The sequence below is a fragment of the Dendropsophus ebraccatus genome, unplaced genomic scaffold (assembly GCF_027789765.1).
Source record: "Dendropsophus ebraccatus isolate aDenEbr1 unplaced genomic scaffold, aDenEbr1.pat pat_scaffold_1672_ctg1, whole genome shotgun sequence".
Classification (NCBI taxonomy): Eukaryota; Metazoa; Chordata; class Amphibia; order Anura; family Hylidae; genus Dendropsophus; species Dendropsophus ebraccatus.
In genome coordinates this window covers 8,022-33,748 of record NW_027209097.1, presented here as the reverse complement: position 1 = coordinate 33,748, position 25,727 = coordinate 8,022, and the positions used below count along the sequence as shown (strand labels likewise).

The 25,727-nt window shown below is 57.0% G+C and overlaps 1 protein-coding gene across 1 annotated transcript; it reads left to right on the top strand.

Annotated features, from left to right (window-relative positions):
* The first annotated feature begins 6,312 nt into the window (after window positions 1–6,312).
* On the top strand, window positions 6,313–25,345 carry LOC138775497 (phosphatidylinositol 3-kinase C2 domain-containing subunit gamma-like). Its single transcript, XM_069955948.1, has 7 exons — window positions 6,313–6,452; window positions 8,079–8,178; window positions 9,893–9,963; window positions 19,670–19,733; window positions 19,850–19,975; window positions 22,424–22,454; window positions 25,128–25,345. The coding sequence occupies exons 1-7, from the start codon at window positions 6,313–6,315 to the stop codon at window positions 25,343–25,345; spliced, it is 750 nt and encodes a 249-aa protein (XP_069812049.1).
* The last annotated feature ends 382 nt before the right edge of the window (window positions 25,346–25,727 follow it).

Genomic DNA, 25,727 nt, shown 5'->3' with positions numbered 1-25,727 from the left:
TCTGGCAGAGTACTCGCTATGTGGGCTCTGTATACTATCTGGGCAGAGTAGTATTCCTCTATGTGGGCTCTGTATACTATCTGGAGCAGAGTACTCCTCTATGTGGGCTCTGTATACTATCTGGCAGAGTACTCCTCTATGTGGGCTCTGTATACTATCTGGCAGAGTAGTCTCCTCTATGTGGGCCTGTAGACTATGCTGGGCAGAGTAGTACTCCTCTATGTGTGCTCTGTATACTATCTGGGCAGAGTACTCCTCTATGGGGCTCTGTATACTATCTGGCAGAGTACTCCTCTATGGGGCTCTGTATACTATCTGGGCAGAGTAGTACTCCTCTATGTGGGCTCTGTACTATCTGGGCAGAGTACTCCTCTATGTGGGCTCTGTATACTATCTGGCGGAGTACTCCTCTATGTGGGCTCTGTATACTATCTGGGCAGAGTAGTACTCCTCTATGTGGGCTCTGTATACTATCTGGCAGAGTAATCCTCTATGTGGGCTCTGTATACTATCTGGGCAGAGTCTCCTCTATGTGGGCTCTGTATAATATCTGGGTCAGAGTATATTCCTCTATGTGGGCTCTGTATAACTATCTGGGCAGAGTAGTACTCCTCTATGTGGGCTCTGTATACTATTCTGGGCAGTAGTAGTCCTCTATGTGGGCTCTGTATACTATCTGGCAGAGTAGTACTCCTCTATGTGGGCTCTGTAATACTATCTGGGCAAGTAGTACTCCTCTATGTGGGCTCTGTATACTATCTGGGCAGAGTAGTACTCCTCTATGTGGGCTCTGTATACTATCTGGGCAGAGTACTCCTCTATGTGGCTCTGTATACTATCTGGCAGAGTAGTACTCATCTATGTGGCTCTGTATACTACTCTGGGCAAGTAGTACTCCTCTATGTGGGCTCTGTATACTATCGGGCAGAGTAGTACTCCTTATATGTGGGCTCTGTATACTATCTGGGCAGAGTACTTCCTCTATGTGGGCTCTGTATACTATCTGGGCAGAGTACTCCTCTATGTGGGCTCTGTATAACTATCTGGCAGAGTAAGTACTCCTCTATGTGGGCTCTGTATCTATCTGGGCAGAGTAGTAATCTTATGTGGCTCTGTATACTATCTGGCAGAGTACTCCTCTATGTGGGCTCTGTATCTATCTGGGCAGAGTAGTACTCCTCTATGTGGGCTCTGTATACTATCTGGGCTCAGTAGTACTCCTCTATGTGGGCTCTGTAATACTATTGGACAGAGTACTCCTCTATGTGGGCTCTGTATATATCTGGGCAGAGTACTCCTCTATGTGGCTCTGTAGCCTATCTGGGCAAGTAGTACTCCTCTATGTGGGCTCGTATATACTACGGGCAGAGTAGTACTCCTCTATGTGGGCTTCTGTATACTATCTGGGCAAGAGTACTCCTCTATGTGGGCTCTGTATACTATCTGGCAGAGTACTCCTCTATGTGGTGCTCTGTATACTATCTGGGGCAGAGTACTCCTCTATGTGGGCTCTGTATAACTATCGGGCAGAGTAGTACTCCTCTATGTGGCTCTGTATACTATCTGGGCAGAGTATCAAACTCCTCTATGTGGGCTCTGTATATATATCTGGGCAGAGTACTCCTCTATGTGGGCTCTGTATACTATCTGGGCAGAGTACTCCTCTATGTGGGCTCTGTATACATCTGGGCGAGTACTCCTCTATGTGGGCTCTGTATACTATCTGGCAGAGTAGTATTCCTCTATGTGGGCTCTGTATACTATCTGGGCAGAGTAGTCTCCTCTATGGTGGGCTCTGTATACTATCTGGGCAGAGTAGTACTCCTCTATGTGGGCTCTGTATACTATCTGGGCAGAGTAGTATTCCTCTATGTGGGCTCTGTATACTATCTGGGCAGAGTACTCCTCTATGTGGGCTCTGTAATTATCTGGGCAGAGGAGTACTCCTCTATGTGGGCTCTGTATACTATCTGGGGGTTCAGAGTAGCTACTCTCTATGTGGGCCTGTATACTATCTGGGCAGAGTATTCCTCTATGTGTGCTCTGTATACTATCTGGGCAGAGTACTCCTCTAGGTGGCTCTAATCTATCTGGGCAGAGTACTCCTCTATGTGGGCTCTGTATACTATCTGGGCAGAGTAGTATCTCTATGTGGGCTCTATACTCTATATACTATCTGGGCAGTACTCCTCTATTGGGCTCTGTATAATATACTGGGCAGAGTAGTATTCCTCTATGTGGGCTCTATATACTATCTGGGCAGAGTATATTCTTCTATGTGGGCTCTGTATACTATCTGGGGCAGAGTAGATATTCTCTATGTGGGCTCTGTATACTTTCTGGGCAGAGTAGTACTCCTCTATTTGGGCTCTGTATACTATCTGGGCAGAGTAGTATTCCTCTATGTGGGCTCTGTATACTATCTGGGCAGAGTAGTACTCCTCTATGTGGGCTCTGTATACTATCTGGCAGAGTACTCCTCTATGTGGCTCTGTATACTATCTGGGCAGAGTAGTAAATTTCCTCTATGTGGGTGCTCTGTATACTATCATGGGCAGAGTAGTATTCCTCTATGTGGGCTCTGTATACTATCTGGGCAGAGTAGTATTCCTCTATGGTGTGCTCTTACTATCTGGCAGAGTAGTATTCCTCTATGTGGGCTCTGTATACTATCTGGGCAGAGTAGAGGAGATGGGGAGGAGCAGCACTCCCCGCACACACAGGGTCAGGAGGGTTCAGCAGCGTCCTGTGTGCCGGAACCTGGCAGGGATCTCTATATATTATCTGATAACAACGAGGAGAGCGCAACGCCGTGTAACACTATTCTGCTGTTACATAATGTCTCATCCTCCAGAGCTGCACTCACTATTCTGCTGTTACATCATGTCTCATCTCCAGAGCTGCACTCACTATTCTGCTCTTACATCCTGTCTCATCTCCAGAGCTGCACTCACTATTCTGCTCTACACCCTGTCTCCTCCTCCAGAGCTGCACTCACTATTCTCTGCTCTTACATCCTGTCTCATCCTCCAGAGCGGCGCTCTTATATTCCTCCATCTTTCTTGCAGATCTATGAATCTCTGTCATTATGAATCGGCCACAGAACATTGGGTTTTCTGACTATGTGACGGGGTCTCTCCACTCCCACAATTCCCTGCTCCTCCCGGTTTCCATGTTGTGAGCCCTGGACCTGTGAACAGAGTAGTGAATGAACCCGCCCCTTCTAATGTATTTGGCCACGCCCCTGCTCAAATATTTGTCCCCGCCTCTTCAGTGTTATCCGGTCCTGCTCAAATATGTGGCCCCGCCCCTGCTGATATGTTTGATTACACCTCTGCTCATGTACTAGGCCCTGCCCTTGCTGATATTTTTGACTCCACCTCTGCTCATGTACTAGGCCCTGCCTCTGCTGATGTTTTTGGCTCCACCCCCGTTCATGTACTAGGCCCTGCCCTGCTGATGTATTTGGCTCCACCCCCGCTCATGTACTTGGCCCCGTCCCTGCTGATGTTTTGGCTCCACCCCCGTTCATGTACTTGGCCCCGCCCCTGCTGATGTGTTTTGGCTCCACCCCTGCTCATGTACTTGGCCCCCGCCCCTGCTGATTTGTTTGGCTCCACCCTGCTCATGTACTTGGCCCCGCCCCTGCTGATTCTTTGGCCCCGCCCATCCTCTGCTGCAGGTCCTTACGGATTCCTGACGGATAACTGGCTGGAGGAGCGGCAGTCGTGGTTTCCGCAGCCGCTGCCCCCTGCTGTATACGGGGAGGATACGGAGGGGATACGCAGCTGCAGGCGGCCCCCGGCTTCCGGATTGGATTTGAGGATTATGGAGACGCCAGTGATCCCCCCCTCCATTACCATCACTTAGACCTTCCAGCAGAGGGCGACACATGGGGCCAGAGAATAGGCCCCACCCCCTGGGGCCGGAGGACCGAGGGGCGGAGCCCCCATAGTGACCCACAGCCTGCCGGAGCGCAAGGACCAGGTTCCCGTATACCAGTGAGTGATTATTCTTATATATATATGGGGGGAGCTCTGATGGGACTGTATATATATAATATATATATATATATATATTATATATATATACACAGTCCCATCAGAGCTCCCCCATATATTATATATATATATATATATATATATATATATATATATATATATAATATATGGGGGAGCTCTGATGGGACTGTGATATATATATATATATATATATATATATATATATATATATAGGGGAGCTCTGATGGGACTGTGTATACGGGGAAGCTCTGATGGGACTGTGTGTATATATATATATATATATATATATATATATGGGGGAGCTCTGATGGGACTGTGTATATATATATATATATATATATGGGGGATCTCTGATGGGACTGTATGTGTATATATGGGGGAGCTCTGATGGGACTGTATATATGGGGAAGCTCTGATGGGACTGTGTATATATATATATATATGGGGGAGCTCTAATGGGACTGTATATATACGGGAGCTCTGCTGATTCTGTAGTTTATGGGGGAGCTCTGTGTCTGTGGACTCTGCTGTAAGAGTTGTGGGTCCCTTGTGGGTGTGGCCTATGCTTAGGGGGGCGGGGTTTCCCATGTAGTCACATGTGTGTTGTGTAGACATCAGGGTGTTATCCTCCCACCCTGTGTGACCCCGCCCCTGAGGAGCTGCAGTGGAGGCCATTAGTCATGTGACTGTTTCTTCTGGCCCCCGGCAGGTGAGGACTGGAGGATAAAGCTGCAGGAGGTGGCGGGCGGCAGGAGCCGGAGGTGGCCGCCTTCTGTGATGCCATCTGGCGGTAGGTTATACACGGATTACTGTGGGGGCGGGGCTATGGGGGTCACATGATGAGGTTAAGCTCTCTCCCCTCTTTAGAATAAGGCGGGGTTACTGCTCCTCAGACTGCACCACAATCCCGGGAGGGATCTGGAGCGTCGCCGCCCCCCTTCCCTGATGATGTCACTGACTCCCAGGTGGAAGTATCTGTAATAGCGGGAGATCACCTTACAGCGCTGCAAACCCTCCAGAGAGGTGAGGGGGGCTGTGTGTATAGGGGGGTACCCCTGTGTGTATATGGGGGTACCCCTGTGTGTATATGGGGGTACCATGTGTATATGGGGGTACCCCTGTGTGTATATGGGGGGTACCCCTGTGTGTATATGGGGGGTACCCCTGTGTGTATATGGGGGTACCCTGTGTGTGTATATGGGGGTACCCCTGTGTGTGTATATGGGGGGTACCCCTGTGTGTGTATATGGGGGGTACCCCTTGTGTGTATATGGGGGGTACCCCTGTGTTCTATATGGGGGGTACCCCTGTGTGTCTATATGGGGGGTACCCCTGTGTGTCTATATCCCGGCAGTGGGGGATTCTGGCCATGTGTGGGGGATCCTGGCCGTGGTTGAGGGATCCCGGCGGGGTGTGTGTTTGGGTGGTGGATCGCGGCGGTGTGTGTGGGGTGGTGGATCGTGGGGTGGGGGAACCTGGCCGTGTGTGTGGGGATCCCGGCGGTGTGTGTGTGGGATCCTGGCCGTAGGGGGGGGGGGGAGATCCTGGCCGTGTGTGGTGTGTGGGGGGGGGTGGATCCGGCGGTGGGATCCTGGCCGTAGGGGGGGGGGATCTGGCCGTGTGTTGTGTGTGTGTGGGGGGGGGGGTGGATACCGGCGGTGGGGGTGGGGATCCTGGCCGTGGGGGGGGGGATCCTGGCCGTGTGTGTGTGTGTGTGTGTTGTGTGGGGGGGGTGGATCCCGGCGGTGGGGGTGGGGGATCCTGGCCGTGGGGGGGGGGATCCTGGCCGTGTGTGTGTGTGTGTGTGGGGGGGGGGGGGGGGGTGGATCCCGGCGTGTGTGTGGGGATTCTGGCGGTGTGTGGTGGGGGCTCCTGGCCGTGTGTGGGGGGGGGGGGGATCCTGTTCCGTGTGTGTGTGTGGGGGGGGGGGGTGGATCCCGGCGGTGTGTGTGGGGGATCCTGGCCGTGGGGGGGGAGAGCCTGGCTGTGTGTGTGTGGGGGGGGGGTGGATCCCGGCGGTGGGGGGGGGGGGGGGGGGGGGGTGGATCCCGGCGGTGGGGGTGGGGGATCCTGGCCGTGTGGGGGGGTTCCCGGCGGTATGTGTGGGGTGGTCCCGTATATGAGGCAGTATAGAGTTCCCCCCGGTGGGGCTCCTCGTGGGCGGGCAGACACGGCCGTCATCTCTTTCCTCTCTCCTCAGACTCCGCCCATGTGGAACATTTGCTCGCTGATATTCTGCATAAGATCCAGGATCCTGTGGGGCTCGCGGCGTCTCTATATCCTGTGTCACATGACCCGCACCTGCACCACACCCCAGCTTTATCCCTCCCTGCAGCCGCCTGTGATACCCCGACTGCAAAAAGAGGGGGCGGAGCCTGCGGGAAGGGGCTGTCACCTGAGCGTCTGCGGCCGCGATGAGTATTTACAGCTGTGAGTATCAGTCAAGATACCTGTACCTGCCCCCCAGGGGGGAAGAGGAGGGCAACAGAGATCCTGTACCTGCCCCCAGGGGGTAAGAGGGGGCAACAGAGAGGACTGTACCTGCCCCCCAGGGGGGTAAGAGGAGGGCAACAGAGAGGACTGTACCTGCCCCCCAGGGGGTAAGAGGAGGGCAACAGAGAGGACTGTACCTTGCCCCCCTGGGGGGTAAGAGGAGGGCAACAGAGATCCTGTACCTGCCCCCAGGGGGTAAGAGGGGGCAACAGAGAGGACTGTACCTGCCCCCCTGGGGGGTAAGAGGAGGGCAACAGAGAGGACTGTACCTGCCCCCCAGGGGGTAAGAGGAGGGCAACAGAGAGGACTGTACCTGCCCCCAGGGGTAAGAGGGGGCCAACAGAGAGGACTGTACCTGCCCCCCAGGGGGGTAAGAGGAGGGCAACAGAGATCCTGTACCTGCCCCCAGGGGGTAAGAGGGGGCAACAGAGAGGACTGTACCTGCCCCCAGGGGGGTAAGAGGGGGGAGACAGAGAGGACTGTACCTGCCCCCCAGGGGGTAAGAGGAGGAGGCAACAGAGATCATGTACCTGCCCCCAGGGGTAAGAGGGGGCAACAGAGAGGACTGTACCTGCCCCCAGGGGGTAAGAGGAGGGCAACAGAGATCATGTACCTGCCCCCAGGGGGTAAGAGGGGGGCAACAGAGAGGACTGTACCTGCCCCCAGGGGGTAAGAGGAGGGCAACAGAGATCATGTACCTGCCCCCAGGGGGTAAGAGGAGGGCAAACAGAGATCCTGTATCTGCCCCCAGGGGGTAAGAGGGGGTCAACTGAGAGGCCTGTACCTGCCCCCCAGGGTTTTAAGAGGGGGCAACCGAGAGGACTGTACCTGCCCCCAGGGGGTAAGAGGGGGGAGACAGAGAGGCCTGTACCTGCCCCCAGGGGGTAAGAGGGGGTCACTGAGAGGTCTGTACTGCCCCCAGGGGGTAAGAGGGGGTCAACTGAGAGGCCTGTACCTGCCCCAAGGGGTAAGAGGGGGGTCAACTGAGAGGCCTGTACCTGCCCCCAGGGGGAAGAGGGGGGGAGACAGAGAGGCCTGTACCTGCCCCCGGGGGTAAGCGGGGGAAACAGAGAGGCCTGTACCTGCCCCCAGGGGGGAAGAGGGGGGGAGACAGAGAGCCTGTACCTGCCCCCAGGGGGTAAGAGGGGGGAAACAGAGAGGCCTGTACCTGCCCCAGGGGGGAAGAGGGGGGGAGACAGAGAGGCCTGTACCTGCCTTCAGGGGGTAAGAGGGGGGAAAACAGAGAGGCCTGTACCTGCCCCCAGGGGGGAAGAGGGGGGAGACAGAGAGGCCTGTACCTGCCCCCAGGGGAGTAAGAGGAGGGCAGCAGAGAGGTCTCTACCTGCCTGAGGGGGGTAAGAGGAGAGAGCTTTACCTGGGGAGGGGGCATATGCTGTACCGGGCTTAGATACAGTGTCCTATTGGCTATCAGGCTTACAGGGTCGTAGTCACTTTTTGCCCAGGCTTGGATACTCGGTGAAGATAGAGAGCGCAAAGTATCACACTGTCTGGTCTGGGATACACCCTGTGTGCTCTGTATCTCAGCTCTGTTGTGTGTTGCAGGGGCCACAGTCTGCGGAGTCACAAGATTTTACAGAGGCAGCGCTGCATCCGTCTCCGACTCCACATGGGAGGAGACCCCCAGGGACCCCTGGCTCGTACCGTAAGTTATATGACTGTCTGTATGGTACATCACCTGCACCCGTACACTGTAACACCCCCTCACCTGCACCCGTACACTGTAACACCCCCTCACCTGCACCCGTACACTGTGGCACCCCCTCACCTGCACCCGTACACTGTAACACCCCCTCACCTGCACCCGTACACTGTAACACCCCCTCACCTGCACCCGTACACTGTAACACCCCCTCACCTGCACCCGTACACTGTAACACCCCCTCACCTGCACCCGTACACTGTAACACACCCCCTCACCTGCACCCGTACACTGTAACACCCCCTCACCTGCACCCGTACACTGTAACACCCCCTCACCTGCACCCGTACACTGTAACACCCCCTCACCTGCACCCGTACACTGTAACACCCCTCACCTGCACCCGTACACTGTAACACCCCCTCACCTGCACCCGTACACTGTAACACCCCCTCACCTGCACCCGTACACTGTAACACCCCCTCACCTGCACCCGTACACTGTAACACCCCCTCACCTGCACCCGTACACTGTAACACCCCTCACCTGCACCCGTACACTGTAACACCCCCTCACCTGCACCCGTACACTGTAACACCCCCGCACCTGCCCCTACACTGTAACACCCCTCACCTGCACCCGTACACTGTAACACCCCCTCACCTGCACCCGTACACTGTAACACCCCCTCACCTGCACCCGTACACTGTAACACCCCTCACCTGCAACCCGTACACTGTAACACCCCCTCACCTGCACCCGTACACTGTAAACACCCCCCACCTGCACCCGTACACTGTACACCCCCTCACCTGCACCCGTACACTGTAACACCCCCTCACCTGCACCCGTACACTGTAACACCCCCTCACCTGCACCCGTACACTGTGGCACCCCCTCACCTGCACCCGTACACTGTAACACCCCTCACCTGCACCCGTACACTGTAACACCCCCCTCACCTGCACCCGTACACTGTGGCACCCCCTCACCTGCACCCGTACACTGTGGCAGCCCCTCACCGGCACCCGTACACTGTGGCACCCCTCACCTGCACCCGTACACTGTGGACAGCCCCTCACCTGCACCCGTACACTGTGACAGCCCTCACCTGCACCCGTACACTGTGGCACCCCCTCACCTGCACCCGTACACTGTAACACCCCCTCACCTGCACCCGTACACTGTGGCACCCCCTCACCTGCACCCGTACACTGTGGCACCCCCTCACCTGCACCCGTACACTGTGGCACCCCCTCACCTGCACCCGTACACTGTAACACCCCCTCACCTGCACCCGTACACTGTGGCACCCCCTCACCTGCACCCGTACACTGTAACAGCCCCTCACCTGCACCCGTACACTGTGGCACCCCTCACCTGCACCCGTACACTGTAACACCCCCTCACCTGCACCCGTACACTGTAACACCCCCTCACCTGCACCTGCACCGTACACTGTAACACCCCCTCACCTGCCCCGTACACTGTGGCACCCCCTCACCTGCACCCGTACACTGTAACAGCCCCTCACCGCACACCGTACACTGTAACACCCCCTCACCTGCACCCGTACACTGTAACACCCCCTCACCTGCACCCGTACACTGTAACACCCCTCACCTGCACCCGTACACTGTAAACACCCCCCTCACCTGCACCCGTACACTGTAACACCCCTCACCACCTGTGTAAGTCATGTGGTCTCATTTTACAGGTGGAGGATGATGAGGCAGAGCTGGGTCTGGGTGGCCGGCTGGAGCATGCTCAGTACTGGCAGGAGCTCAGGTGAGAGGCGGGTTTTCTACCCCTCCCCCCCCGCTGATATCAGCATTGGGCCTCCCTCGGCTGCCTGTCCTCTTCTGGGCCCCCCCTGGCTGTCGGGGCGGGGGGGGGGTGAACCTGCTGGCGCTCAGCTATCACATATTACCAGTGACTTGGCTTTGGCTTTATCTTCTAGAACACGAAAAAACAACCTTCCGTCTCTGCTCTCTGCTCCCTCCGTCTCTCTGCTCTCTGCTCCCTCCGTCTCTGCTCTCTGCTCCCTCCGTCTCTGCTCTCTGCTCCCTCCGTCTCTGCTCTCTGCTCCCTCCGTCTCTGCTCTCTGTGCTCTCCTCCGCCTCTCTGCTCTCTGCTCTCTGCTCCCTCCGTCTCTGCTCTCTGCCCCTCCGTCTCTGCCCCCCCCCCCCCCTCCCCCTCTGCTCTCTGCTCCCTCCGTCTCTGCTCTCTGTCCCTCGTCTCTGCTCTCTGCTCCCTCCGTCTCTGCTCTCCTGCTCCCTCCCGTCTCTGCTCTCTGCTCCCTCCGTCTCTGCTCCCTCCGTCTCTGCTCTCTGCTCCCCCCGTCTGTGCTCCCTCCGTCTCTGCTCTCTGCTCCCTCCGTCTCTGCTCTCTGCTCCCTCCGTCTCTGCTCTCTGCTCCCTCCGTCTCTGCTCTCTGCTCCCTCCGTCTCTGCTAATCTGCTCCTCCGTCTCTGCTCTCTGCTCCCTCCGTCTCTGCTCTCTGCTCCCTCCGTCTCTGCTCTCTGCTCCCTCCGTCTCTGCTCTCTGCTCCCTCCGTCTCTGCTCTCTGCTCCCTCCGTCTCTGCTCTCTGCTCCCCTCCGTCTCTGCTCTGCTGCCTCCCTCCGTCTCTGCTCTCTGCTCCCTCCGTCTCTGCTCTCTGCTCCCTCCGTCTCTGCTCTCTGCTCTCTCCGTCTCTGCTCTCTGCTCCCTCCGTCTCTGCTCTCTGCTCCCTCCGTCTCTGCTCTCTGCTCCCTCCGTCTCTGCTCCCCCGTCTGTGCTCCCTCCGTCTCTGCTCTCTGCTCCCTCCGTCTCTGCTCTCTGCTCCTCGTCTCTGCTCTCTGCTCTCCCTCCGTCTCTGCTCCCCCGTCTCTGCTCTCTGCTCCTTCTGTCTCTGCTCTCTGCTCACTCCGTCTCTGCTCTCTGCTCCCTCCGTCTCTGCTCTCTGCTCCCCCCGTCTGTGCTCCCTCCGTCTCTGCTCTCTGCTCCCTCCGTCTCTGCTCTCTGCTCCCTCCGTCTCTGCTCTCTGCTCCCTCCGTCTCTGCTCTCTGCTCCCTCCGTCTCTGCTCTCTGCTCCTTCGTCTCTGCTCTCTCTCTGCTCCCTCCGTCTCTGCTCCCCCCGTCTCTGCTCCCTCCGTCTCTGCTCTCTGCTCCCTCCGTCTCTGCTCCCTCCGTCTCTGCTCTCTGCTCCCTCCCTCCGTCTCTGCTCTCTGCTCCCTCCGTCTCTGCTCTCTGCTCCCCCCGTCTGTGCTCCCTCCGTCTCTGCTCTCTGCTCCCTCCGTCTCTGCTCTCTGCTCCCTCCGTCTCTGCTCTCTGCTCCCTCCGTCTCTGCTCTCTGCTCCCTCCGTCTCTGCTCTCTGCTCCCTCCGTCTCTGCTCTCTGCTCTCTCCGTCTCTGCTCCCTCCGTCTCTGCTCTCTGCTCCCTCCGTCTCTGCTCTCTGCTCTCTCCGTCTCTGCTCCCTCCGTCTCTGCTCTCTGCTCCTCCGTCTCTGCTCTCTGCTCCCTCCGTCTCTGCTCTCTGCTCCCTCCGTCTCTGCTCTCTGCTCCCTCCGTCTCTGCTCTCTGCTCTCTCCGTCTCTGCTCCCTCCGTCTCTGCTCCCTCCGTCTCTGCTCTCTGCTCCCTCCGTCTCTGCTCTCTGCTCCCTCCGTCTCTGCTCTCTGCTCCCTCCGTCTCTGCTCTCTGCTCCCTCCGTCTCTGCTCTCTGCTCCCTCCGTCTCTGCTCCTCCGTCTCTGCTCCCTCCGTCTCTGCTCCCTCCGTCTCGCTCTCTCTGCTCCGTCTCTGCTCTCTGCTCCCTCCGTCTCTGCTCTCTGCTCCCTCCGTCTCTGTTCTCTGCTCCCTCCGTCTCTGCTCCCTCCGTCTCTGCTCCCTCCGTCTCTGCTCTCTGCTCCCTCCGTCTCTGCTCTCTGCTCCCTCCGTCTCTGCTCTCTGCTCCCTCCGTCTCTGCTCTCTGCTCCCTCCGTCTCTGCTCTCTGCTCCCTCCGTCTCTGCTCTCTGCTCCCTCCGTCTCTGCTCTCTGCTCCCTCCGTCTCTGCTCTCTGCTCTCTCCGTCTCTGCTCCCTCCGTCTCTGCTCTCTGCTCTCTCCGTCTCTGCTCCTCCGTCTCTGCTCTCTGCTCTCTCCGTCTCTGCTCCCTCCGTCTCTGCTCTCTGCTCTCTCCGTCTCTGCTCCTCCGTCTCTGCTCTCTGCTCCCTCCGTCTCTGCTCTCTGCTCCCTCCGTCTCTGCTCTCCGTCTCTGCTCCCTCCGTCTCTGCTCCTTCCACCTCCGTCTCTGCTCCCTCCCGTCTCTGCTCTCTGCTCCCTCCGTCTCTGCTCTCTGCTCCCTCCGTCTCTGCTCCCTCCGTCTCTGCTCCCTCCGTCTCTGCTCCCTCCGTCTCTGCTCCTCCGTCTCTGCTCTCTGCTCCCTCCGTCTCTGCTCTCTGCTCCCTCCGTCTCTGCTCTCTGCTCCCTCCGTCTCTGCTCTCTGCTCCCACCGTCTCTGCGCTCTGCTCCCTCCGTCTCTGCTCTCTGCTCCCTCCGTCTCTGCTCCCTCCGTCTCTGCCCCTCCCTCCTCTCTGCTCCCTCCGTCTCTGCTCCCCGCTCTGCTCCCTCCGTCTCTGCTCCCTCCGTCTCTGCTCCCTCCGTCTCTGCTCCCTCCGTCCTGCTCTCTCTCCGTCTCTGCTCTCTGCTCCCCCGTCTCTGCTCTCTGCTCCCCCCGTCTCTGCTCTCTGCTCCCTCCGTCTTTGCTCTCTGCTCCCCCCTCTGCTCCCTCCCCCGTCTCTGCTCTCTGATCCCCCCTCTCTGCTCTCTGCTCCCCCCGTCTCTGCTCTCTGCTCCCCCGTCTCTGCTCTCTGCCCTCCTCCGTCTCTGCTCTCTGCTCCCTCCGTCTCTGCTCTCTGCTCCCTCCGTCTCTGCTCTCTGCTCCCCCGTCTCTGCTCTCTGCTCCCTCCATCTCTGCTCTCTCTGCTCCCTCCTTTCTCTCTCTCTGCTCCCCCCTCCTGCTCTCTCTCTGCTCCCCGTCTCTGCTCTCTGCTCCCCCCCGTCTCTGCTCTCTGCTCCCTCCGTCTTTGCTCTCTGCTCCCCCCGTCTCTGCTCCCTCCGTCTCTGCTCTCTGCTCCCCCCGTCCTGCTCTCTGCTCCCCCCGTCTCTGCTCTCTGCTCCCTCCGTCTCTGCTCTCTGCTCCCCGTCTCTGCTCTCATGCTCCCCCCGTCTCTGCTCTCTGCTTCCCCCCGTCTCTGCTCTCTGCTTCCCAGTCCTCTGCTTCCCCCGTCTCTGCTCTCTGCTTCCCCCGTCTCTGCTCTCTGCTCCCCCCGTCTCTGCTCTCTGCTCCCTCCGTCTCTGCTCTCTGCTCTCTGCTCCCCCCGCTCTGCTCTCTGCTCCCTCCGTCTCTGCTCTCTGCTCCCCCGTCTCTGCTCTCTGCTCCCTCCGTCTCTGCTCTCTGCTCCCTCCGTCTCTGCTCTCTGCTCCCCCCGTCTCTGCTCTTTGCTCCCTCCGTCTCTGCTCTCTGCTCCCTCCGTCTCTGGGGGGGGGGTGAACCTGCTGCCGCTCAGCCATCACATATTACCAGTGACTTGGAAGGTTTTTTTTCGTGTTCTAGAAGATAAAAGCCAAAGCCAAGTCACTGGTAATATGTGATAGCTGAGCGGCAGCAGGTTCACCCCCCCCAGAGACGGAGGGAGCAGAGAGCAGAGACGGAGGAGCAAAGAGCAGAGACGGAAGTTTTTTTTTCGTGTTCTAGAAGATAAAAGCCAAAGCCGTCTCTGCTCTCTGCTCCCTCCGTCTCTGCTCTCTGCTCCCTCCGTCCCTGCTCCTCCGTCTCTGCTCTCTGCTCCCTCCGTCCTCTGCTCTCTGCTCCTCCGTCTCTGCTCTCTGCTCCCTCCGTCTCTGCTCTCTGCTCCCTCCATCTCTGCTCTCTGCCTCCTCCGTCTCTGCTCTCTGCTCCCTCCGTCTCTGCTCTCTGCTCGCTCCACCTCCGTCTCTGCTCCCTCCACTCCGTCTCTGCTCCCTCCACGCCGTCTCTGCTCCCTCCACGCCCGTCTCTGCTCCCTCCACGCCCGTCTCTGCTCCCTCCCCACGCCGTCTCTGCTCCCTCCACGCCCGTCTCTGCTCCCTCCACGCCTTCTCTGCTCCTCCACGCCCTCTCTGCTCCCTCCACGCCCGTCTCTGCTCCCTCCACGCCCGTCTCTGCTCCCTCCACGCCCGTCTCTGCTCCCTCCACGCCCGTCTCTGCTCCCTCCCCGCCCGTCTCTGCTCCCTCCACGCCCGTCTCTGCTCCCTCCACCTCCACGCCCGTTCCTCTGCTCTTTCCACCTCCGTCTCTGCTCTTTCCACCTCCGTCTCTGCTCCTTCCACCTCCGTCTCTGCTCCTTCCACCACCGTCTCTGCTCCCTCCATGCCCGTCTCTGCTCCCTCCACGCCCGACTCTGCTCCCTCCACGCCGTCTCTGCTCCCTCCATGCCCGTCTCTGCCTCTCCACCACCACTCCACGCCCGTCTCTCTGCTCTTTCCACCTCCACCTCCGTCTCTGCTCTTTCCACCTCCGTCTCTGCTCCTTCCACCTCCGTCTCTGCTCCTTCCACCTCCGGTCTCTGCTCCTTCCACCTCCGTCTCTGCTCCCTCCATGCCCGTCTCTGCTCCCTCTACGCCCGTCTCTGCTCTTTCCACCTCCACCTCCGTCTCTGCTCCTTCCACCTCCTCTCTGCTCCCTCCATGCCCGTCTCTGCTCCCTCTACGCCCCGTCTCTGCTCTTTCCACCTCCACCTCCGTCTCTGCTCCCTCCACCTCCACCTCCGTCTCTGCTCCCTCCACCCCACCTCCGTCTCTGCTCCCTCCACCTCCACCTCCGTCTCTGCTCCTTCCAACTCCGTCTCTGCTCCCTCCATGCCCGTCTCTGCTCCCTCTACGCCCGTCTCTGCTCTTTCCACCTCCACCTCCGTCTCTGCTCTTTCCACCTCCACCTCCGTCTCTGCTCTTTCCACCTCCACCTCCGTCTCTGCTCACTCCACCTTCACATCCGTCTCTGCTCCCTCTGTGTTGTCACTACGGTGTTGCTACTGCTTACACCCCTCTCAAAAGCCTGTACTTTCTTGTAAGTGTTGATGTAGTAGTGATAAAGTTTTGCCACTAGATGTAAGTATGTGTACTCAGTTGCCGCATTACTGCAGTATGTAAAGGGTTATTTTTTATTTATGTGTCACATGGATCTGTGAACCTATGGGAGTCTCTTCTTCTCTGTCCTATCTCTCTCTTCTTCTCTATGCACTCTTCTCCCACTCACAGCGCACCTTACAGGGGCTGTAGATAGGAAGTCACATGGGTAGAGGAAGTATAGCGGTTGACTGTAGATCAAGATGCAGCTAACAGTTTCTCTTCAAGTAACCTCACTGAGCACTATGCAGTGTTACAGGAGAGGACAAGTCAGAGACAACCCCCACCCCCGCCGTGGACAAGGAGAGTCACAGTGCAGGACAGGATCCACAGACAGCAGTAAGCTAGGAACTCATCCGGATAGAGCAAAGTTGCTAAGAGCCTAGGAACTCTATCTCACAGCGCGGTTGTCAGCAGGAAATCCTCAGCATTCTGCTCATCCCAGGTAACAAGGTCTGGGGCTTGTGTCACCCTGTAGGACGGGTCCCCCAAGACCGGTAGGGCAATAGGTGTTTCATTCTGATAAGAGTCGATGCACGGGCACAAGTATTCTCGTTGTCTTCTATCTCTACCTCATCCATCAACATCCCGGCAGAGCACAGCACTACTTCAGTTGGGACTCTCACGACATCCTCCTCTCTGCTACTCTGCTTCTTCTTCTGTATCTCTCAGCACACAACCTAGTCAGCACGACTGTACCGCTCTCTATACGCTCATCACAGATCTGCATCCTGAACTATTAAGTATCTTATCAAGTATAAAGTGTTCTGTCCATGCACGGCTGTATGTCCTGCTGTATGTATGTCCTGCTGCATGTCCTGCTGTATGTATGTCCTGCTGTATGTATGTCCTGCTGTATGTATGTCCTGCTGTATGTATGTCGCTGTATGTATGTCCTGCTGTATGTATGTCCTGCTGTATGTATGTCCTGCTGTATGTATGTCCTGCTGTATGTCCTGCTGTATGTCCTGCGTATGTATGTCCTGCTTTATGTATGTCCTGCTGTATGATGTCTGCTGTATGTATGTCCTGCTGTATGTATGTCCTGCTGTATGTCTGTTCTGCTGTATGTATTCCTGCTGTATGTCCTGCTGTATGTATGTCCTGCTGTAGTATGTCCTGCTGTAGGTCCTGCTGTATGTATGTCCTGCTGTATGTCTGTTCTGCTGTATGTATGTCCTGCTGTATGTCCTGCTGTATGTATGTCCTGCTGTATGTATGTCCTGCTGAGGTCTGCTGTATGTATGTCCTGCTGTACACAGTTATCTCCAGAGGAAACCATGTTCTATTTATGGTAACGGGACTCTGTGATTCCTCATCCTGCACCGACACAGCACACACTCCTAGTCCGGGAGGGTCACTACTGCACTCCGGACCACCATGACTACAGCCCACAGGACCCTGCAACAACCCAGCAGGTCACTGACCCCAGGGGTGTACCGCCATATCTGTGCACCCAACCGGCACCGGCGTCACCACATAACATCACTGGGCCCGGCTGTATCTCACCAACCACCACAGAGCTGGTGTCAAACCTCACCACCCAGCAAGTGACCGGCCGCACCTCCGCCATACGCCGGGGTCACCACACCTCCATCCGTCTCTGCTCCCTCCAGGGACAGGCGTCCAGATCCGTCTCTGCTCCCTCCAGGGACAGGCGTCCAGATCCGTCTCTGCTCCCTCCAGGGACAGGCGTCCAGATCCGTCTCTGCTCCCTCCACCTCCAGGGACAGGCGTCCAGATCCGTCTCTGCTCCCTCCAGGGACAGGCGTCCAGATCCGTCTCTGCTCCCTCCACCTCCAAGGACAGGCGTACAGATCCGTCTCTGCTCCCTCCAGGGACAGGCGTCCAGATCCGTCTCTACTCCCTCCACCTCCAGGGACAAGCGTCCAGATCCGTTTCTGCTCCCTCCACCTCCAGGGACAGGCGTCCAGATCCGTCTCTGCTCCCTCCACCTCCAGGGACAGGCGTCCAGATCCGTCTCTGCTCCCTCCAGGGACAGGCGTCCAGATCCGTCTCTACTCCCTCCACCTCCAGGGACAGGCGTCCAGATCCGTCCTCTGTTCCTTCCACCTCCAGGGACAGGCGTCCAGATCCGTCTCCGCTCACTTCACCTCCAGGGACAGGCGTTTAGATCCGTCTTCGCTCCCTCCAGGGACAGGCGTCCAGATCCGTCTCTGCTCCCTCCACCTCCAGGGACAGGCGTCCAGATCCGTCTCTGCTCCCTCCACCCTCCAGGGACAGGCGTCCAGATCCGTTTCTGCTCCCTCCACCTCCAGGGACAGGCGTCCAGATCCGTCTCTGCTCCCTCCACCTCCAGGGACAGGCGTCCAGATCCGTCTCTGCTCCCTCCACCTCCAGGGACAGGCGTCCAGATCCGTCTCGCTCCCTCCACCTCCAGGGACAGGCGTCCAGATCCGTCTCTGCTCCCTCCAGGGACAGGCGTCCAGATCCGTCTCTACTCCCTCCACCCCCAGGGACAGGCGTCCAGATCCGTCTCTGCTCCCTCCACCTCCAGGGACAGGCGTCCAGATCCGTCTCTGCTCCCTCCAGGGACAGGCGTCCAGATCCGTCTCTGCTCCCTCCACCTCCAGGGACAGGCGTCCAGATCCGTCTCTGCTCCCTCCAGGGACAGGCGTCCAGATCCGTCTCTGCTCCCTCCAGGGACAGGCGTTCAGATCCGTCTCTGCTCCCTCCACCTCCAAGGACAGGCGTACAGATCCGTCTCTGCTCCCTCCACCTCCAGGGACAGGCGTCCAGATCCGTCTCCGCTCCCTCCACCTCCAGGGACAGGCGTCCAGATCCGTCTCCGCTCCCTCCACCTCCAGGGACAGGCGTCCAGATCCGTCTCCGCTCCCTCCACCTCCAGGGACAGGCGTCCAGATCCGTCTCCGCTCCCTCCACCTCCAGGGACAGGCGTCCAGATCCGTCTCCGCTCCCTCCACCTCCAGGGACAGGCGTCCAGATCCGTCTCTGCTCCCTCCACCTCCAGGGACAGGCGTCCAGATCCGTCTCTGCTCCCTCCACCTCCAGGGACAGGCGTCCAGATCCGTCTCTGCTCCCTCCACCTCCAGGGACAGGCGTCCAGATCCGTCTTCGCTCCTCCACCTCCAGGGACAGGCGTCCAGATCCGTCTCTGCTCCCTCCACCTCCAGGGACAGGCGTCCAGATCCGTCTCCGCTCCCTCCACCTCCAGGGACAGGCTTCCAGATCCGTCTCTGCTCCCTCCACCTCCAGGGACAGGCGTCCAGATCCGTCTCCGCTCCCTCCACCTCCAGGGACAGGCGTCCAGATCCGTCTCCGCTCACTTCACCTCCAGGGACAGGCGTCCAGATCCGTCTCTGCTCCCTCCACCTCCAGGGACAGGCGTCCAGATCCGTCTCCGCTCCCTCCACCTCCAGGACAGGCGTCCAGATCCGTCTCCGCTCCCTCCACCTCCAGGACAGGCGTCCAGATCCGTCTCCGCTCCCTCCACCTCCAGGGACAGGCGTCCAGATCCGTCTCTGCTCCCTCCACCTCCAGGGACAGGCGTCCAGATCGTCTCTGCTCCCTCCACCTCCAGGGACAGGCGTCCAGATCTGTCTCTGCTCCCTCCACCTCCAGGGTCAGGCGTCCAGATCCGTCTCTGCTCCCTCCACCTCCAGGGACAGGCGTCCAGATCCGTCTCTGCTCCCTCCACCTCCAGGGACAGGCGTCCAGATCTGTCTCTGCTCCCTCCACCTCCAGGGACACACAGTGATATGACTGTATACCTGGGGCTATGGATACAACCTAGTCCAGACTATACAGAACTTTTCATTTACAGGAGAAAGAGATTCTGGAATCCAGAGCTTCTTTCCAGAAGCCGAGAGCTACAGGGAGCAGAGACTGAGCTGGAGGTGGAGGGAGCGGAGGTGGAGGAAGTGGAGATGGATCTGGAGGTGGAGGGAGCGGAGAGGTAGGTGGGGGGAGCGGAGGTGGAGGGAGCGGAGCTGGATCTGGAGGGAGGATCTGGAGGTGGAGGGAGCGGATCTGGAGGTGGAGGGGTCGGGGGTGGAGGGAGCTGGAGGAGGTGGAGGGGGCGGAGCTGGATCTGGAGGGGCGGAGCTGGAGGTGGAGGGAGCGGAGCTGGAAGTGGAGGGGTCGGAGGTGGAGGGAGCTGGAGGGGGTGGAGGTGGAGGGGATGGAGGTGGAGGGGATGGAGGTGTGGCGTCCTGAGTAACATCTCTGCTCCTTCTTTACTTATTTATTTCATCTGATTGTTATTGTTTGGTATTTCGGATTCCGGAGAGCTGGACGCTCAGACCGGAGGACGGCCGCAGTCCGTGTAGCAGTTAGGAGAGGTAGGTCTTTGAGGATGTCACTGCTCCCACAGTTTCCTTCTCTATCCTCTAGGAGACGCGTCTCTGATGCCGTCACTCACTATGGAGATCAGCTCCAATACTTCCTCTACAACCAGGTAAGCCCTCCCCCCGGCTGGGGATGTCACCGGGCGGGAGGGCTATAACGGACGGGGAGGGCTATAACGGACGGGGGGGGGGGGGGTTGTATGTAATCCCATATATGGTGTGTTAGTCGGCAGGTGTAGGCGGAGTCCTGGCAGCGGTGGAGGAGATCTGTTACCTGCTCCGCTCTGTGGAGACTCAGGAGATCAGCGAGGCCGTCCGGAGACTGAGCGTCTCCTCCCTGCAGCTGCCGATGGTGATTATAATACTCTACTCTGCCGCCCCCTCCCCCTGTACATCCCCCCCCTGTACATCGCACCCCTGCCGCCCCATCCCCCCTGTACATCCCCCCCCCTGTACATCCCCCCACTGTACATCCCCCCCTGTACATCTCCCCTGTACATCTCCCTGTACATCTCCTCTGTACATCTCCCCTGTACATCTCCCCTGTACCCCCCTGTGTACCCTCCTGTACCTCCCCTGTATACCCTCCTGTACCCCCCTGTATACCCTCCTGTACCTCCCTGTGTACCCTCCTGTACCTCCCCCTGTATACCCTCCTGTACCTCCCCTGTGTACCCTCCTGTACCTCCCCCTGTACCTCCCCCTATATACCCTCCTGTACCTCCCCTGTATACCCTCCTGTACCTCCCCCTGTGTACCTCCTGTACCTCCCCCTGTATAACCTCCTGTACCTCCCCTGTATACCCTCCTGTACCTCCCCCTGTATACCTCCTGTACCTCCCCCTGTATACCCTCCTGTACCTCCCCCTGTATACCCTCCTGTACCTCCCCCTGTATACCCTCCTGTACCTCCCCCTGTGTACCCTCCTGTACCTCCCCCTGTACCTCCCCCTGTACCTCCCCCTGTATACCCTCCTGTACCTCCCCCTGTATACCCTCCTGTACCTCCCCCGTATACCCTCCTGTACCTCCCCCTGTATACCCTCCTGTACCTCCCCCTGTGTACCCTCCTGTACCTCCCCCTGTATACCCTCCTGTTACCTCCCCCTGTACACCCTCCTGTACCTCCCCCTGTATACCCTCCGTACTACCTCCCCCTGTATACCCTCCGTACCTCCCCCTGTATACCCTCCTGTACCTCCCCCTGTATACCCTCCTGTACCTCCCCTGTATACCCTCCTGTACCTCCCCTGTGTACCCTCCTGTACCTCCCCCCTGTATACCCTCCTGTACCTCCCCCTGTATACCCTCCTGTACCTCCCCCTGTGTACCCTCCTGTACCTCCCCTGTATACCTCCTGTACCCCCCCTGTGTACCCTCCTGTACCTCCCCCCTGTACCTCCCCCTGTACCTCCCCCTGTATACCCTCCTGTACCTCCCCCTGTGTACCCTCCTGTACTCCCCCTGTATACCCTCCTGTACCTCCCCCTGTGTACCCTCCTGTACCTCCCCCTGTACCTCCCCCTGTACCTCCCCCTGTATACCCTCCTGTACCTCCCCCTGTATACCCTCCTGTACCTCCCCCTGTACCTCCCCCTGTACCTCCCCCTGTACCCCCCTGTATACCCTCCTGTACCTCCCCCTGTATACCCTCCTGTACCTCCCCCTGTATACCCTCCTGTACCTCCCCTGTTACCCTCCTGTACCTCCCCCTGTTTACCCTCCTGTACCTCCCCCTGTTTTCCCTCCTGTACCTCCCCCTGTACACCCTCCTGTACCTCCCCCTGTATACCCTCCTGTACCTCCCCCTGTATACCCTCCTGTACCTCCCCTGTATACCTCCTGTACCTCCCCCTGTATACCCTCCTGTACCTCCCCCTGTATACCCTCCTGTACCTCCCCCTGTGTACCCTCCTGTACCTCCCCCCTGTATACCCTCCTGTACCTCCCCCTGTATACCCTCCTGTACCTCCCCCTGTGTACCCTCCTGTACCTCCCCCCTGTATACCCTCCTGTACCTCCCCCTGTGTACCCTCCTGTACCTCCCCCCTGTACCTCCCCCCTGTACCTCCCCCTGTATACCCTCCTGTACCTCCCCCTGTGTACCCTCCTGTACCTCCCCCTGTACCTCCCCCTGTATACCCTCCTGTACCTCCCCCTGTGTACCCTCCTGTACCTCCCCTGTATACCCTCCTGTACCTCCCCCTGTATACCCTCCTGTACCTCCCCCCTGTACCTCCCCCCTGTACCTCCCCCTGTACCTCCCCCTGTACCTCCCCCTGTGTACCCTCCTGTACCTCCCCCCTCTACCTCCCCCCTGTACCTCCCCCCTGTACCTCCCCCTGTATACCCTCCTGTACCTCCCCCTGTATACCCTCCTGTACCCCCCTGTATACCCTCCTGTACCTCCCCTGTATACCCTCCTGTACCTCCCCTGTACACCCTCCTGTACCTCCCCTGTATACCCTCCTGTACCTCCCCTGTATACCCTCCTGTACCTCCCCCTGTATACCCTCCTGTACCTCCCCTGTACACCCTCCTGTACCTCCCCTGTATACCCTCCTGTACCTCCCCCTGTATACCCTCCTGTACCTCCCCTGTATACCCTCCTGTACCTCCCCTGTATACCCTCCTGTACCTCCCCCTGTATACCCTCCTGTACCTCCCCCTGTATACCCTCCTGTACCTCCCCCTGTATACCCTCCTGTACCTCCCCCTGTACATCCCTCTGCTGATGACTGTTTCCTTCCTGATTGTTCGGTCAGTGATTCCAGTCTCCTAATTTATTTTTTTTCCACAGAATTGGGTGCAAACCCCTCAGATGGCGGTGAGTATGTTACCGGGATCCAGCAGGCTATATATATACACATATATATATATATAGGGGGGCGGCGCTGCCTCTCGTTCCGCCCCTTCACAACCCTCCACGCCCCCCGGCGTACCCGGCGGAAAGTGCCAATTTGCGAATATTTTATTCGTAAATCGCCATTTGCGAATAAAAATATTGCGCAAATCGTCAATTTCCGCCGAAAACCCCGGAACGCCAGTTGAAACATGTCCCCCATAGTGTCCAGATGATACCCCCGTATATAGTGTCCAGATAATACCCCCGTATACTGTCCAGATAATACCCCCGTATATAGTGTCCAGATAATACCCCCGTATACTGTCCAGATGATACCCGTATAGTGTCCAGATAATACCCCTGTATACTGTCCAGATAATACCCCCGTTATACTGTCCAGATAATACCCCTGTATACTGTCCAGATAATACCCCTGTATACTGTCCAGATAATACCCCCGTATATAGTGTCCAGATAATACCACCGTATATAGTGTCCAGATAATACCCCTGTATACTGTCCAGATAATACCCCCGTACTACTGTCCAGATAATACCCCCGTATATAGTGTCCAGATAATACCCCTGTATACTGTCCAGATAATACCCCCGTATATAGTGTCCAGATAATACCCCTGTATACTGTCCAGATAATACCCCCGTATATAGTGTCCAGATTATACCCCTGTATACTGTCCAGATAATACCCCCGTATATAGTGTCCAGATAATACCCCCGTATATAGTGTCCAGATAATCCCCCGTATATAGTGTCCAGATAATACCCCCGTATATAGTGTCCAGATAATACCCCCGTATATAGTGTCCAGATAATACCCCCGTATATAGTGTCCAGATAATACCCCCGTATATAGTGTCCAGATAATACACCCGTATACTGTCCAGATAATACCCCCGTATATAGTGTCCAGATAATACCCCTGTATACTGTCCAGATAATACCCCCGTATATACTGTCCAGATAATACCCCCGTATATAGTGTCCAGATAATACCCCCGTTATAGTGTCCATATATACCCCCGTATATAGTGTCCAGATAATACCACCGTATATATTGTCCAGATAATACCCCGTATATAGTGTCCAGATAATATTCTGTATATAGTGTCCAGATAATACCCCCGTATATAGTGTCCAGATAATACCCTGTATACTGTCCAGATAATACCCCCGTATATAGTGTCCAGATAATACCCCTGTATACTGTCCAGATAATACCCCTGTATACTGTCCAGATAATACCCCTGTATACTGTCCAGATAATACCCCTGTATACTGTCCAGATAATACCCCTGTATATAGTGTCCATAATACCCCTGTATACTGTCCGATAATATCCCTGTATACTGTCCAGATAATACCCCCGTATATTGTCCAGATAATACCCCGTATATAGTGTCCAGATAATACCCCTTTATACTGTCCAGATAATATCCCTGTATACTGTCCAGATAATATCCCTGTATACTGTCCAGATAATACCCCCGTATATAGTGTCCAGATAATACCCCCGTATATAGTGTCCAGATAATACCCCCGTATATAGTGTCCAGATAATACCCCCGTATATAGTGACCAGATAAACCCCCTATATAGTGTCCAGATAATCCCCCGTATATAGTGTCCAGATAATACCCCCGTATATAGTGTCCAGATAATACCCCCCTATATAGTGTCCAGATAATACCCCCGTATATAGTGTTCAGATAATACCCCCGTATATAGTGTCCAGATAATACCCCCGTATATAGTGTTCAGATAATACCTCCGTATATAGTGTCCAGATAATACCCCCGTATATAGTGTCCAGATAATACCCCGTATATAGTGTCCAGATAATACCCCCGTATATAGTGTCCAGATAATACCCCCGTATATAGTGTCCAGATAATACCCCCGTATATAGTGTCCAGATAATACCCCCGTATATAGTGTCCAGATAATACCCCGTATATAGTGTCCAGATAATACCCCGTATATAGTGTCCAGATAATACCCCGTATATAGTGTCCAGATAATACCCCTGTATATAGTGTTCAGATAATACCTCCGTATAGCATTCCCCATGGACTGTGTATAATATAACGCTAGCTCCCCGAAGCCCAATGTCATATAACGCTCGCTCTCCATGGTCCGGGTGTGATATAACGCTCTCTCTCCGTGGTCCTCGGGTGGATATAACGCTCGCTCTCTCGTGTCCGGGTGTGATATAACGCTCGCTCTCCGTGGTCCGGGTGTGATATAACGCTCGCTCTCCGTGGTCCGGGTTTGATATAACGCTCGCTCTCTGTGGTCCGGGTGTGATATAACGCTCGCTCTCTGTGGTCCGGGTGTGATATAACGCTCGCTCTCCGTGGTCCGGGTGTGATATAACGCTCGCTCTCCGGAGGCCGGGTGTGATATAACGCTCGCTCTCCGTGGTCCGGGTGTGATATAACGCTCGCTCTCCGTGGTCACGGTGTGATATAACGCTCGCTCTCCGTGGTCCGGGTGTGATATAACGCTCGCTCCCTGTGGTCCGGGTGTGATATAAACGCTCGCTCCCTGTGGTCCGGGGTGTGATATTAACGCTCGCTCTCCGTGGTCCGGGTGTGATATAACGCTCGGCCCCTTACACAGATATAACTTTCTCCCTGCAGATCCGGTGGCACTCAGCCTGGTGGAGCTCTCTAGCGCCCTCTCCGGGCTCCTGGCCGTCTACAGTCGGAGTTTTCACACTGACTTCACAGCTGAGTCGTGTCTGATGAGCAGCAGGATGGAGAGCGGAGCCGCAGTTCTCAGCTGCCGCTTATTCGCTGCTCACAATCTACCCGAGAAGTGGACAAAAAGTCGAGAGAGGGGATCGTCAGCGTCATAGATTACATCATCACTTGTGCCGGGTGATGTCATCCCTCTGTGCTCCTGGCCGGCCCATACTTTTACTCTTGTCTCTCGCACCTGTGTGTGCAGTACAGTGAGTGCAGCTCTGGGGGATGAGACATAACAGCAGAATAGTGAGTGCAGCTCTGGAGGATGAGACATGATGTAACAGCAGAATAGTGAGTGCAGCTCTGGAGGATGAGACAGGAGTAACAGCAGAATAGTGAGTGCAGCTCTGGAGGAGGAGACATGATGTAACAGCAGAATAGTGAGTGCTGCTCTGGAGGATGAGACATGATGTAACAGCAGAATAGTGAGTGCAGCTCTGGGGGATGAGACATTGGTGTAAAGCAGAATAGTGAGTGCAGCTCTGGAGGATG